At 52.6% G+C, this 15,616-nt stretch overlaps 1 protein-coding gene across 1 annotated transcript in view; it reads left to right on the top strand.

Annotated features, from left to right (window-relative positions):
* The window catches only part of HS3ST4 (heparan sulfate-glucosamine 3-sulfotransferase 4), a 54,181-nt gene extending 38,793 nt beyond the window's left edge, over positions 1–15,388 (top strand). Inside the window, exon 2 of the mRNA XM_021543844.3 lies at positions 11,924–15,388. Within this exon, the coding sequence (XP_021399519.1) occupies positions 11,924–12,560 (637 nt within the window). The 3' untranslated portion in view covers positions 12,561–15,388. The remainder of the gene's footprint in view (positions 1–11,923) is intronic.
* Positions 15,389–15,616: the final 228 nt, after the last annotated feature.

Below are 15,616 nucleotides of genomic sequence, written 5' to 3'. Positions count from 1 at the left end.
AGCTGCTGGATGGTGCTGGGAACCTCCAGCTGCCCCAGGTGGGCAGGGCACGGGCACACGGGAGCAGGGGCACCGTTCTCAGGGGAGACGCTGGGGTCTGCCAGAGGCGTCAGGAGCTGACACAGGAGTGCTTGCTCGTGCTGGGTGGATGTTGGATGTTCTGGTGCCAATTAGCTCTCCTATGTATTTATTGCACCTTTTTGCTCGAAGCAAGCTGTTAAATGTCAGAAACACTTTAGCATTTTAGCAGAAAGATAATTTTTAATAGATTCCACCTACAAAAAGGAGCTGACTGGCAGAATATTAAACTCAGGAAGATTTATTTTTACTCTGTGCCTCCAAACAGCTTGAGATAACCATTTTTGCATGGCTCCTTGCTGATTAATGCTGCTGTCTCTTGCTTGTCCTCCTCACTTGGTGCTGTGGCAGCTGTGGTCTCTCACATCCCATTAACCTTGTCTGCAGAAGGGATACCTGGCCAAAGCGAAGAATTAGCCCTTGTAATTAGGAATGTAAACATCTCACACTGCCTGCTAAGATCCACACATCCTTCCCTCTGCCTGCTACCTGTGCTTGTTAGGGCAGGGTACCCCCAGACAGGCTATTCCTATCATCAGCTTCCCACATACCAGCTTTCAAAAATTTCTAGTTGAAGAAAAGCCCAAATAAAGCGCAAATCAAACCCAAAGTAGTTTTGGTTCTTCAGGGACTAAGGTGGATGTTCTGTCAGTGCTGGTTTTGCTCTCAAAAGGTGCTGCACTGGCAGCTGCTGGGGTTTGCTGGGACTGTGGAGTCTCTCCTCGTCCTTAGCAGAGCTGATGGATGCCTGGGGTTCAAGGCTGGCACTGTGGAGTCTCTCCTCGTCCTTAGCAGAGCTGATGGATGCCTGGGGTTCATGGCTGGCACTGGCCGAGCAGCTGCTGTCAGTGATGTGATGTTTGTACCGGGCACGGTAGCTGGGGGCACAGCACCAGGTGCTTCCACAGCAGCGCTGCCTGAGGTGAGGTGGGGATGTCACCTGTCACCCCACTGTGGCCCAGGTTGGATTTTGGGGTGAAGCTGTATCAGTCTGTCCTCAGTATGAGCAGTGACTCCCTAGTGCAGGATGGAGCAATTGAGTCATTGTTCATAATACAGCAGCTTCTGAAAATTCAGGTGACTTTATTTGTTTCTCGGTGATATAATGAGCTGTTTTGAGTGATGCTGGATTTAATGGCTAAATCAATGTGTGTATTTAGTGTTAGCCTTTATTTTAGCACTAAGTGACATGAGATAAGCAGACTTAGAGAGTGTTAATTGGTTTGTGTTTAGCATTTACACTAATCAGACTGTGCAGTGCTGCCCAGAGCTCTTCAACACTAGTAATTCTGTTTATCCAAACCAGGAATTGTTTACTCTATTGACTGGAGAGGCATCAGGCTGTTTTGTCACTCACTTGGATGTTACCCTACATGTGTGAATTAACAGAGAGCCTTGGCTAACCCTGAGTGGTGCTGCACACAGCGTGTGGGGAAAGGTGGCTGAGCAAACCCTGCTGAGATGGAGCACAGCAAGGCCCCTGGGCAGGCAGCAGGAGCAGGAGTGCCCTGGGCACAGCCCTGCTGCCCCTGGCACATCCCTCCTGCCCCTGACACATCCCTCCTGCCCCCTGCACATCCCTGCTGCCCCTTGCATAGCCCTGCTGCCCCTGGCACAGCCCTCCTGCCCCTGGCACATCCCTGCTGCCCCTGGCACAGCTGTGCTGCCCTCACCGTGAGCAGGGCGGGAGGCAAGAGGAGCCTGCACCCCCGTGCCACCCTGTGCCAGGTGGAGCTCCCAGCGCCCCATTCCTGCACGGAGATGCTTGGAGCTCTCGGCAGCAGCATCACAGCTCTCTGCCCTGCCCCATGCACCGGAGGGCTGCGGGCTGAGGTGCTGGGGCTGTGCTGCCCAAGAGGGGAACTCCCAGGCCTGCCGGGCAGTGAGGACGTGCCAGGACCCTCCTCCGCAGTTGTGGCTGGGCTGCCTGGCTGGGCTTACATCCATCCTGTACTGATGGGAGCAGATGTCTGGGCAGGAGCCCACCAGAGCATCCCAGATGCCAGAGACAGCACACTCTGGCCAGCCAGCAGCACACAGCATGGCTGCCTTCAAAATGGCTTGAAAATTGCCTCACCGTTGCTCTGTTCCCATCACCTGGCTGGTTTTATTAGAGTTGGTTTTGGATCATTTAATTTTTATCTAAACATTCACTTCCCAGCTGAGCTCTTGGAGAGCTCTGGCTCCCTGGCTGCTGCTGAGCCCCTGGAAATGGAGCTGCCCGTAGGATGTGCTGACGGCCCCTGCTGCTGCTGGGAACTGCCTCCTGAGCTGTCCCTGGCCCTTCCCTGTGCAGTTCCAGAGCTCACTTTGCTCCTGGGCCCCTGACTCTTGCAGGGCAGGGTACGACCCACCTGTGAGAACCCACGGAGTGCTTCCCCAGCAGGGAGGCTCTGGGCAAGAGAGGTCAGACATGCCACAGCCTGCTCCTGCTCCAGGCTGCTCTAGGCTGTGCTGGGAGGCACAGCAAGATGAATTCCCTTTTATTTTGCAAACTGCTGTTTTACTGATTTCTGCCAACCAGCCCCAAACTGGGTTGCGGTGCCCCTCAAGTGCTACCCCTGGGGACGGTGGAGAGAACCAAGAGTCACCATTACCTGGAGCTGCAGCAGCCTCCTGACAGTCCCTGGGATGGATGTTAAATCACTGTGTGAGGGCAAGCACAGGATGTCACTGGGGCTCAGGGAGGAAGCTCTGTGGTACTGTTTGCACTGACTGTGTGATCCGAGTCAGAATGAGAATCATAAATCTTGATTATTCTCTGTCTCAGCTGATTTGAACCAAATGCCTTGGACAGGGATATAGTTCACATCTCGCTGAAAACTGCAAAAAAACTGATTAAATGTACAAACTGATATCAATAGCACTCTATCTCTGTTAATGCCCAAACTGACAGAGTTTGGGGAGAGGATCCTGTGTGGGTGGGCTCTGTCCCAGCCCAGATCGGCTTCCTGGGGGGGTTTCAGAACTTTCTCCCCACTGTTACTTATTTTGGTACTTCGCTCCTGCAATCCTGGCTGTTATTATGACACTGTCAATTATAGATGGCATCTCTGATTCTGATTGCACTTTGCTTACAATTAAGCATCCTATAGAAAAATGGAAATGCTGGATCATTAACATAGTGTAATAATAAGGTAAACCATTCAATTATGGAGGAAAAACCACTTTGAATAATAAGGATATTGTATGCCTAAAAGACATTCAGATGCCAGTGTATTACCATTCTTGCATACATAATAAATGAACTTAAAACCAAAAATAATCAACAGAAGCAAATAATAAATAGCTGTGCCCTGGCAGCAGCCTGGCTGACCTCACTCCCTCCAGGGGCAGGGGAGCAGCTCTGGGGTGGGAATGGATGAGCCTTGGCAGTTGTTTTGGGAGATGCCTTGGCTGCTGCAGGACTTGTGTGATGCTGGAATTGACGTGGTTCCCACTTGCATGGGGAGGAGGCAGAGAAGGGGCTGGGCACTGGTGTGCATTGCTGCCTGCAATGGCAAGGGGAGCACCGGGGCTCTGCCCAGGGCATCTGCTGGGCTCCAGAGGCTGATGCAAACACTGGTCCTCCGTAGATTAAACAATGGGATATTGTGACCTCCCCACCCGCCCTTCAGCTGCTCTGCCCCGCAGCGCTGGTGGCTCGCATGGACCCATCTCACCGACGGCTGAAAAGGCACAGGAAACTGCAGGTGTGAAGGTGCACAGGGTCATGCTCCTGGCCACCACCTCTGACCAGCCTGGGGCAGCCTCGATGGTGGTTTTGTGTCCAGCCTTTTCGTGCTGGTCCCTCTGGCAGGAGGGCAGGAGTCCCTCTCCCATCACCGGCTGCCGGCGGCGCTGGAGCTCGGCACAGGATGCGAACGATTACTGCTGTTTTCAGCCTCTTTGGCAGCATCGCTCCTCCGTAACAATTCCCAGCCTTTTAGCTGTTGATGGCTTACCTATTACTCTGGCACTGCGTTAGGATAACATCCAGATACATCTGAAGAATAGAATTTATTTACTCTTTTCCCTGAAAAGCTTTTAGTATGATACAGCTGTGGTGCTTTCACTTAGGCAGCCATTATTGCCGGGGTGTTTTTCCTGGTAGAATTAAATTTTCCTGAAGATGAAAAAAAACTCCTCCTCAGGATATGCAGCTCCAAACCACTATATTTTAATATTTTATTTCCCTGTCCTTCTTTGGGAAGGGCCCATCCCCTCTTTGGAAAACTATTGGAACCAGCCGGTTGAGTCTGAGCGGTGCTAGGTGTGAGCTGCACGGTGTACACAGAGCTCTCCCCATGAGCTGTAGCTTCCCCACATCCAACTGGGTGTTCCAGGTGCTGCAGCCTGCAATTCCAACAGCATCTGTAATTGACAGTCTCAAAACTTCCACTGGCATCAGTCAGCAACCGTCAGGGCTGAGCTGGTGGGAGCATTCCTGGAGGGATCACTCCTGCTGGGAGCACTCCTGGGTGGGATCACTCCTGGGTGGGAGCATTCCAGGAAGGATCACTCCTGGAGGGATCACTCCTGCTGGGAGCTCTCCTGGGTGGGAGCACTCCTGCACGGGTGTCCCCGTGGGCTCCCGTTGCTCTGCTTGAGGCAGGAAGGACACGGCTGCTGCTGGGGGTTCATCTCGCTGCATGCTGGTGTGGAACTGCCAGACTGGGAATCCCAAGGGGGTGGGAAGGGAAGGTGTGTGATGGCTGCTGCCAGCAAGGTGCAATGGATTGCACATCTCAGAGAGTTTTCTGTCCTACAGAGATTGCATGTGCATTGGCATTTCATGTAGCTGAGCACTGGTATGGGGCAAGCAAAAAACAGTGGAAAGTGAGTGAACTGGCATCGAAGGGGCTTGAACTCCTGTGTTGAAGGGAAATCTGGACTGGAACAGGCTAGCTTGAACATCCTCAGCAAGAGGAGGCAGGCCTCAGCCCTGCCTGCCTGTGAGTCCTTATTCCAGCTCTTTGCTGTGACTGTGACTAATCCAGTCATTAAATCCAGTAGACAACGCTAAGAGATTCCAGTGAATAGAATCATGGCACTTCTGTAGGGAATGGTAGTGAGACTTGGTCAAAATAATTTTGGCAGCAGAGGGGTTAGAAATACACATTTCCTGCCTTTTTCACAACCTGTTCCATGGTTGGCCACTGACCAACAATAAATCTTGCACTAAAATTGGAGAGATTGGGCCAAATTTATCCCTGGTCAAACAATGTCACACTGAATACACATCTCCATCCACAGAGCTGAGGCTCCTTTGCACAGCCAAAGCCAAGTGGTGCTGAGGGCTGTTTGTGACACCTGAGGAGGTGTGTGCTGACACATACCTGAGTGCTCCCAGCCTTGCAGGAGCTCCCCAGGCAGAGGAGCCAGCACGCCCCAGTCCATCCCACAGCTGCTGCTGAGGAGGGTGCTGGGGAAGGGCAGTCCCCGTCAGGAAGCACACCAGGCACTGCTCCATCAGGAGCCCCACAGCACTAACCTGAGCCTATCCAACTTGTGTGAGAGCTGTGCAGGAAAGGGATTTGGGAATAAAGCAGCAGCCACATCCCAGAGGAGATCCACTTGAGGAAAGAACAGAAGAAAGCAAGATTTAGCATTAGGATCATAATTTCAGATTACATTGTGCAAGTATCAACAGTCTATACTCATGAGAGCCTTGGGGAACACAATGCTGCAGCAGCTCTCCCAGCTAGCCTGATCAGTGAGGGCTGGTTTTAATTGCAGCTGAATGGATCTAACCTTGTGATGTCTGTTCACAAAGCATTGCCAGCTTAATATAGGTTCCATAGATGCTTCTGCTAAAAGACTTTAATGGATCAGCTTAGTACTCTGCTCCATGATTATAGCATTCCTACCCACCTATCATGCCTAAGCCAGATGGTCCCAGTGAAATCAGAGCATATTTATATTTTTGTCTGCTACTCAGCCACCTGCCCACCGATTTTGTTGCATAGTGGTAGGAGGAGAGGAGACTTCCTGGGTGCAATTTGCCCCCCCGCCCCTTTCCCTAGCCCCGGGATCTGCCCCACCTCTAAAAGACCCCGGAGGAGCCCCATCTCTCCCGGGCTCGGGGTGCCAAGGAGGTTTGCCCGGCCGTCTGGAGGGCAGCCACACTCCTGGACAGCAGCTGGCACAGAGACAGCTGCTTCCCCGGGTGCTGGGGATGTTTCCAGTTCCACTGGTGATGAGAGCCATTAAGAAGGTACAAGTACTAAAGAGATCTTGAGCGATGCCTATAAAACCTTTGAATCCTTGACAGAATCAATAGCAGGTTCTCAGGAGCAACTTCTTATCCAGGCCAATTTAAGCACATGCCAATGAGCCGTTAAAGATTTTGCATTTTGTGGAGACGCGAAGCCCTTTCATTGGGATTGTTGGACTCTAGGCGATATTGTGAGAAATCACATTAGGAACAGCCCGTGCTCCGAAGGACTCTCCTCGGTGCCTGGGGCTGCAGCGGTGCTCCTGGGGGCAGCCGGGCAGCGAGGGGCGGGAGCCGGGCTGCGGAGCCGAGCCCAGCACGGCTGCGTGGCATCACCGACCCTGCCGGGGCCAGGGGGCTCAGGGAGGGAGCAGGGCGCTGTCCCCATGAGATGGAGCTCCCGGGGCGGCAGTGAGCTGCAGCCGAGCTGCCGTGCTGCCCGAGCCGTGCGGGCAGGGCAGCTGCGGAGGGGATCCGCGCCCGGCCCGCAGCCCCGCCGGGCGCTGCCCCTGCCCCTGCCGCCCCTCGGGTACCTCTGCTTCTGACTCGCATTCCAGTTCGGCATCTCGGTTGCCACGGCAACTCCAAGCTGCCATTCTGTGATCGGCTCAGCTCGCACTTAGTCAACACGCGTTAGCACCTGCGTTGGTATGGCAACCTGCACCGCGCTGCGCACGGACGGACGGACGGACGGACGGACGGACGGCTCCAGGCAGCCCTGGACGCGCTGGGGAAGGGCTGGCCCTACCGAGGGACACTGCCAAGCCCCAGCTGCTTCTTGTTCTCTGGCTGCACTGGGGTCCGGGCTGCCCCCACCCCGGCTGTGGCATCCTGGGCTCCCACATCCCGCACGCCTGGGGAGAAACTCAGCAGGGACACGGCACAGAGCGAGGTCGTGTCCTTGCAATCCCAAACTGCCCCTCATAAGCGTCTTCTGCATGGACACAGAATGGCTTCGGAAACTCTGGGGAGGGGGAAAGCTCCTTCTTTGGGAGAGGGAAACCAACGGTATAGGCAGCCACTAATTTGGGGCTACAAGCCTTGCAAAAGCAGAACACAAGTCACAGAGAGGGGTGGTTCACCCCCTTCTCCCAGCCACCAGATTCCTAACCATTAAACTCTTCCAGTGAGTCTCCTGAGGATAGTTTATGTTCCTTAGGCCCCCAGTCTGAACTGGACCCGCTTTTCTGAAAGGGCTTTATACTTTGTGTGTAGTATTTTTTAACAGGCATATGTGAGCTGTTTGAATTAGAGCAATGTGAATCTATTAGGCAGCGACAGATGCAAGTTTTGTGTCTCTTATTAGAAGGGATTGGCTTCTGAGGTTTAGTGATGTGCAAAGGATTGGACTTTGGAGAGATTAAAATTATTTTCAGCGTTAAGCACAATATTTCTGAGCTAATGCACTCACTCTTGAATATAGATTCACAGACTGAAAAGATTATAAAACATTAAACCTATGTAAATTCAGCTGTAAATTTATGTTTGAACAAATTCAACAAGAGATTTGACTCGGGGGCTTATAGCAAATGGGTTCTGCTTTTAATGCGTACTGCGGGCTCAGTTGCAATGCCGCTCTCCCCTTGAAAGTCCCACGCCTGCTGAATTACTGGCAGGTCACAGCTGACAGCTCAAGCAATTATACTGGAATGTGTTAATAATAAAAAGAAAAAGGATTCATGTTTGTCTTTTCAGAAGACAAAAGCAGCTGTTTGCTCCACCCCAAGGAGCAGCAGAGAGGAGCTCTGTGGGCAGGTGACACTTGCAGCACCTGGCCATTTCCTCTTTCCATGGCAGCTGTGCAAATCCTTGTCCTCCTCTGTGATTCCCCAAGCCCTGGGAGTTGCTGTGAAGTTTTTTCTCTTGTTGAGAACATGAAAATACAGTTAACAAAGACTCCTTTTGAGTGGGATTGCAGGAAACCTGCAGCATGGTGAGCAAGCTGCCTACACAGAGATAAATGACAGCTGTGACTGAAGGAATAAACAAGATAATCTGGATTTAAATAAACCACAAGGGGATTTTGGCAACATGCAAATTCGCAAATTTATAAAATGTATCCTTTGAAATAAAGAGCTTGTTTGAAGCCAGCAGTTAAGAGCAATTACTACAGCACATTTTCCCAATGAGGGCCTCTGCTCCGAGCCAGGGCAGGAGCCAGCTGCCCTGCCTGTGCCCACAGTGCCTGGGCACCTTCCGTGCACAGGGCAGAAACCTGAAGGAGTGAGAGCAGCAAGCCCCTGTGCAGCTCAGGGGTGCTGGGGATGCACAGAGCAGGCTGTGCCTCCTCAGCCTCTGGGCACAGCACTGGGGAGTGAGCAGGAAGAGAGAAATATCAAAAGCCCAAGCAAGTACTCAATAATATATATTGGATCATCTGCTTGGAGGACAAGGTAATTCCTGGGCCCAAGGCCAGCGTGACAGTTTAGTTTTGGCATTGCACAGTGCAGTGATGCTGCACCAACAAGCACAAAGGGACGAGGCTCGTCCCATAAGGGAGAAGAGGGTTTGTTCATGCCTGTGTCAGCAGAGTTGCCAGTGGGTTGTGGTCACTGCTCCCCTCTTTCAGTGATGAAGAGGGAAAAGGTGCAGGTGGGGAGACACCAGTGGCAGAGCCATGAGTAGACATGTCCCGTTCCAGCACTTCACCTCCTGCGGTGCCCTGTGCAGGTGTGTCAGGGGCAGCCACTCCCTGGCTGTCATCTTCAGCAACCAGACTGGCCTCAAATGGGCACAAACACTGCAGGGAAAGCCAAAATGTGTTCCAGAGGGAGCACAGCCCCATGCTGTAAGCTGCTCTGCATCAGCCGTGCAGGAGAGCGATGCGGAGCGTTGCACACACAGAGCTGGTTAGAATTCCACCAGCACACAGGCAATTAGGGCAGAGCACATGGCAGCAGCTCTGTGAAGGTTAACTGCTCTGAGGAGCATTCCTGCCGTGCCGAGGCTCGGCTGCTCCAGCTTTAACACCCTTGTAATTCCCAGCAGCGGGAGCGGCCGTGCTGTGTGCCACTCTCTGTTTGGCAGCAGGTTTTGCGTGCCAGGGCTGCACACAGGGCACCCGACCCTGGGGCTGCAGGCTCCAGCCTCCTTCACTGCACAGTGCAGCTCGGCTCCTGCCCCAGAAGGGCAGCACGTGGGGAGGGATTCTGAAGCACAGCAGAGTAAAGCCTTTCTGTGTGTATGTCCCAGAGCCACAGTTGTTCTGGGCTCTGCAGGGCCAGGGTGTCTTGAGGACACACTGTGGCTTCCAGCTTTATGCTTAAAACTGTACAGCAAATGCTGAATCTGCTTCTCCTCCACTTTTCCTTGATCACTGCTTCCCCATTTTCTCTCCTCAGGGCCAGCCCATCCATCTATTTGTCTTATTGAGCATAGAATTAAACACAGTCCTTAAATGTGGCAACACTTCCAGATTATTAGCTCTGCAATTTCTTGACTCCCGTTTATTATGGTAACATCATCTGAAGGGGCAGTTGTAATTAACATGTTTCTCCATGCTTCTTTTATAAACGCCCAGTGTGTTTGTTTTATACAAACCAAACCAAATGTCCTGGGGCACCTGGTGCTGCTGTGAGGAAGGGACACCGTTGTGGCTGTTGTCCTTGCTGCAGGTGGATCCCCATCCTCCCTAGCAGCTGACAGCCATGGGGTGTGAGAGTGGGCATGGAGCAGCACTGCTGGTGGCACCTCCCACTCCTCCAGCCCCTGCAGGACAGCAGTGGGCACCCAAGGGCTCATCTCTGATCTCACTGTGGGTCTAGCTGTGATGTGCATAGCCATAAAAGCAGCTTCATTCCCACAGGGCTGTTAAATCTGGGTACTGGATTCCCCAGGGAAGCAGGTCTGTAATTCTGCAGGATCTGCAGTCCCCAAGTGTTCCTATCCCTCTTATTTTTTTTCTTTTTTTTTTTTTCTTAAAGGAATAAATAACTCAAGGTCCATAATTCAGACTAATCCTTGCTCTCTTCATGTCACTGCTGCTCAAGTGGCTGATGCAAGGCATGCATGAAGGACCAGAGTGCTCTAGACTGAAGACAGGCTTGCAGGCACCTTGCCAGTGGGACCTGATGCCACAGGGATGGGCTTCCCTATGCAGCCTGGCCACCAGCATGCTGGCCCTGAGACAGGGAGTCCTGCAGCCCTGCAGCTGCATTGCTGCTCAGACAGACACTGTTCAACAGGAAAGGTTCTGCAACAGGACAGGGGCAGCCACAGGAACAATGCTGAGGACGCTGGCAGCCCTGTGGCCACACCAAACCCACCCTCACTCTTGCCTTGGCAGGAAACCCCAGATCACCCCTGTTCGCAGCAGAACAAGCCTGGTGGGCTGGATGGCACCAGCAGTGAATGCACAAATTACAGAGTCATCAAAGCCAGTTGATGCCTTTAACAGTCAAATACGAGGTGACACTGACAGGCACATCTAGCAGGCTGTGCCTATCTTCTCCTTCTGCTCCAGGCTTCAGCTGTGTTATTCCTGAAATGGGTCTTCCTGGGGCCCAGCAGTTTGACGTCAGCATTACTGTGGCTGTTGCTGCCCAAGGTGCTCTCACAGAGCCATTTCGAGCCTGTTCACGTTATTTCCTCACCATATGTTTTTACTGAAAATAGTTGCAGTACAAAGGGATAATCCTGCAAGGCCACGGGCATCGCCACCCTCCATGTCTGACACGGGAGATCTGCCCAGTGCCGTGAGTGCTTTCCCGGGGCAGCGACCCCAGTCCTGTCCTTGGCACTGGGGCAGGGCTGGGGCTGCCCATGGCCAGGGCCACAGTGCAGCTGGTCCCTGGCTGTGCCACAGCCTCCAGCCCCGGTGACATCTGGCAGCACAACAGGTGTGACCGAGGCTGTGACGCTCCTGCAGGGGACATCTTGTGGGTGCCTTCCAATTCAGCTTATTTTGTGATTCTGTGATCACTTAAAACCCTCTGGCTGGCTATGATAATCCTTAACTGGTGGCACTGGGACAAGAATTTACCTCTTCATTTTCTTAGACATAACTGCTATCTCACTGCAGTTTCATTTTACAATATGGTAATATGCTATCCAGGAAAATCTTGCTACATGCTAATTTATCCAGTAGGCAAATTCCTTTTGGCTAATAAAAGTGCTTGCACAGGAAGCTCAAAACCCAGCAGCAATTAATTATTGACAGAGCATGTGAATTAGAGATAAAAGAAAAGTCATTCTTTCTCACATACAAGGTAGTAAATAAATTTAATTATTGTACTAGAAGCAAGGGATCTTATTCTGTATTAAGTTTTATTAGCTGAGACATTTAAAGGCATGTCATCATAACAAAAAGGTCCTGTGTAATCCAAACTGCGCCGCTCCGTACACGGCTCTGGAGTGAATAGGCTTAATTGAGCAAATGGGAGCAGATGGCTTCTGAACAGGCAGGTATTGTGCAGGTTTAGTGTCAATTAGCTTTGGTCTACACATGCCTGTGGCAAATTGTCTGCATAATGTGTCACCAAGGCTGACTTTACATTTTGTGTGCCCACCGTGGCCAGGGGCTGAGAAAGACTCGGGTCTGGGGTCCCAGAGGAGTGACAGCATCTCTCCTCCTGCATGTCCCATCAGCACCTGCACGAGGTGCCCACCCCTGCCTGGCTCCTCGCTAACCACCTCCTCTGCTCTGCACAGGAACGTGATGCCCAAGACGCTGGAGGGACAGATCACCATGGAGAAGACCCCCAGCTACTTCGTGACCAACGAGGCCCCGCGGCGCATCCACTCCATGGCCAAGGACACCAAGCTGATCGTGGTGGTGCGCAACCCCGTCACCCGCGCCATCTCGGACTACACGCAGACCCTCTCCAAAAAGCCAGAGATCCCCACCTTCGAGGTGCTGGCCTTCAAGAACCGGACTCTGGGGCTGATTGATGCCTCCTGGAGTGCTATCCGCATTGGGATTTATGCCCTACACTTGGAAAACTGGCTCCAGTACTTCCCCCTCTCCCAGATCCTGTTTGTCAGCGGTGAGAGGCTCATCACTGACCCAGCTGGGGAAATGGCCAAGGTCCAGGACTTCTTAGGCCTCAAGAGGATTGTGACAGAGAAGCATTTTTATTTTAATAAAACAAAGGGGTTTCCTTGCCTAAAGAAGCCAGAGGATAGCAGTGCTCCCCGGTGTTTGGGCAAGTCCAAGGGTCGAACTCACCCCAAAATAGACCCTGACGTCATCCACAGACTGCGGAAGTTTTACAAACCCTTCAATGTCATGTTTTACCAAATGACAGGCCAAGATTTCCAGTGGGAGGAGGAAGAAAGTGATAAGTAGAACCATAAAATCAGGAAAAAAATATTTTTTGTTTTTGGGATGTGAATCATCATTTGAGACCCAAAACTCTCTTGGGGCCGGAGGCTCAGCCCTGTGTGTTACAGGCTCTTGTGTTGTCAGGGCTGCAGCAGAAGTCGCCCCACACGTGCAGTTCTGGAACTGTAGTGGCCTGTCGCCTCGGGCTGCACTCGGGCTCTTCCCAGGGCTGCACTGGGGGCCGGGGCAGGCGGGAGGAGGAGGAGGCAGGGGGAGCACGGCTCCTCAGGGTGATGGGGCACTTTGTGTCGACATTTCGCTGCTGCTTGTCCCCCTTGCAGCCAGGCAGGCAGGTCCAGGCCTCCTGCCATGGCAAGCTGGGCAAGAGGGTGGCTCCCAAAACCCAGCAGTGGGACAAACCCATCGATTTGATTTCTCCTGCCCTGCACTTTAGTTTTGCCCAAACAGCAGCATCAGACCTGGTAAATTCAGGCCTTGTGCACTCACATGCAACTGGTCTGTGTGTGGAAGGAATAAAGCCAGTTATGCTGCAAAGGAACTATGTACAGGAACTTCATTTGCACCAAACGTTTCAATTACTACTTGCACTAAAACTAGAATTTACCAAGTGCCACAGACACCTGGTCTCAGTTCTCCTCTGACTGATGGGTGCAATTCCACTGTTGGAAGAGAGTTGTTCCTTCTTTGCTGAGATGCTCAGTGAGATCAGAACTGGGGTTCCCGCAGGTCTCCACCCTCCTGGAAGCTGAAAGAACACTCCAGGCTCCCCAGGAGTGAGCCAGGTTCCCACTGCCAGCCAGGCTGCCAAGGCACAGTGTGGTGCCACACGTGTCCACACAGCACTTCCTGGCCAGGCTGTGCCATGCCTGCTCCATGGTTTGGAGCCAGTGGGGATGAGGGGGTGGTTGCAGGTGGAGGCCTGGGGCAGTCAGGACCCCTGGCACTGCCACTCGTTTGCACCTTGGAAATGCAATCCCTACTGCTTGCTGTGGACAGCTGGGGTGGCAGAACAGGGAAGCAGCCTTCATCTTACTTCAGAATTACAAAGGAGCAATTAATTCCCAGGGTAAGCACTGCTTAGTGCACAAAACCTGTGCTTTCTAGTGGAAATGACCAAGTCACCCAAATTTGCAAAGCCCCATAGAAACAATAGAACAAACCTGTATCCCCACTCGATTCCCCAGTGTCAGGAGAGCTGTTTGCTGGGCCCAGCAGACAAGAGCAGAGCTTTCACACAACTGCACAATTCCACCTCCACTGCTGTGGGAAACAGGCAGAGGGGGAGCAAAGGTGAAGGGCAGAGCTGCTGAAATGGTCCTCGCTTGGCGATTTCTCAGGGCACTCAGATACTGCTGGCAGCTCCCTTTGGTCTGACGAGGGCTAAGACTACCTCCAGCTTGGGGTGTAGCCACATGAGAGCCCCCTCGCATTGGGCAGGTCCCCAGCAGAGGTGCAGGAAGGGGTTGTGCGGGAGGACCAGGACTCAGTTCTGGGTGAAGTGAAAGAACTCCCTACAGCTCCAGCTAAGCAGATGAAATCTGGTTGCATTTGTTGGGTGACAAGCTGACCCTGCTCAGGGTTTCAGGGCCTGTCCTGTGGCTCACTGTGCCATGGAATGGTGCCTGTGCCTTGGACTGGATGAGAAGAGCTGAAGCCATTTGGACCATTTACTACATGGCCCATGCTGGAGGGACACTACAAGGTCTCTGCTGACATCACGCCAGTTCTCATCAGCCTGGTCAGATTTAAAAACAGCTCCTGACATAGCACAGTTTTCAGAAACCCACAAACTCCCAAATTACTACAGGAAGATTGGAAGTATATAACAAGAATTATCTTATGGTGTTTTACATGTTATTAAAACATCAGAACAGGCCCTACATGAGACCTGTTGTTGCATAATTTGGTGTGAGGTGCTGAGTGGAGGACAAGGGGCTCCAGGCCCAGTGTTCCCCTCAGCAGAGGGATGTCTGGGAGTCTCTGCACCCCCAGTGTGGTGCAGGGCTGATGCTGGGACTGGCTCTGGCTCAGCTCCGGGGGATGGAGGCTCCTGGCTGGGCTGGGGACACGCTGCGCCTGCCCCCCACACTCACCCCGTCATTTCTGCCATATATTCAGAGGTTTATTTTTTTATACCAGATGCCATCTCCAGCTCGGCAGGAGCTGATGGGTGCCCAGTGGGAGAGGAGACCCTGCTCCTCTGCCCTGAGTGCCTGCTCCATGCACACCAACCACTCAGCATGGTGGGACAGGACACTCCAGCCCCACAGCCCTGTCCCAGGTGCAGCTGTGGTGCCGCCAGCACTGCAGTGCTGGCAGGGAGCAGGGGCATGCCAGTCACGCTGGGCTGGGGGCATGGGCACTGGGGTGGGCTGGGGGGTGGTGTCATTTCATTTTGTTCTTTGGAAATGCACCCCACGTATGCCCCACTGCAGCTGGGGCTGGATGGGGGGATTATTTTCTATCTGGCTATAGAGAGGCCTGCCAAATGAAAGTCAGGTTAATAAAACTTTTTAAAAAAAAAATCTATTCAAATGTCAGCATTAGAATACACAGGAAATTGAATTTTGTATTTGGTTTCAATTAGCAAAGCATAAATTATATTTAATTTTATACACAGACTGAGTGATTCATTGTTCTGGAAAAGCTGGTACTTTCTGGTTCAGAGACTGGAAATGGAGAGTGGGTCTGTTCTGAATCTTACTTGCTGTGCTGTCACTGCCTCCCCAGTGCGTCTCTGTCCGTCAGTGTCTGTACCTGAACGATGTGACTGTCCTGAACTGAACCCTGGAACCCCCAGCACTAAACAATAAATCATTGTAGCAGCTGCATTTCTTGGCTCCATTTCTCTTGGCCCCCAGCAGCACCAGCACCCCACGGCAGGAGCTGCAGCAGGACAGCGCTGGCCGGGACCTGCCAGCCCAGCTGGCTGCTGTGACTTGCCCCACGGGCTGTGGCCCCACGGCCAAAAGCGTTGGGCAAGGCACGGGATCAGAGTGAGGACCAGCGCCAGAACTGCCAGGGCCAGCCTGCAAGTCCAGGTGTGGGGGAGAGCATTC

This window comes from Lonchura striata, chromosome 14, assembly GCF_050655825.1.
Source record: "Lonchura striata isolate lonStrDom1 chromosome 14, ASM5065582v1, whole genome shotgun sequence".
NCBI classification, from domain to species: domain Eukaryota; kingdom Metazoa; phylum Chordata; class Aves; order Passeriformes; family Estrildidae; genus Lonchura; species Lonchura striata.
This window is presented reverse-complemented; position numbering and strand designations above follow the sequence as displayed.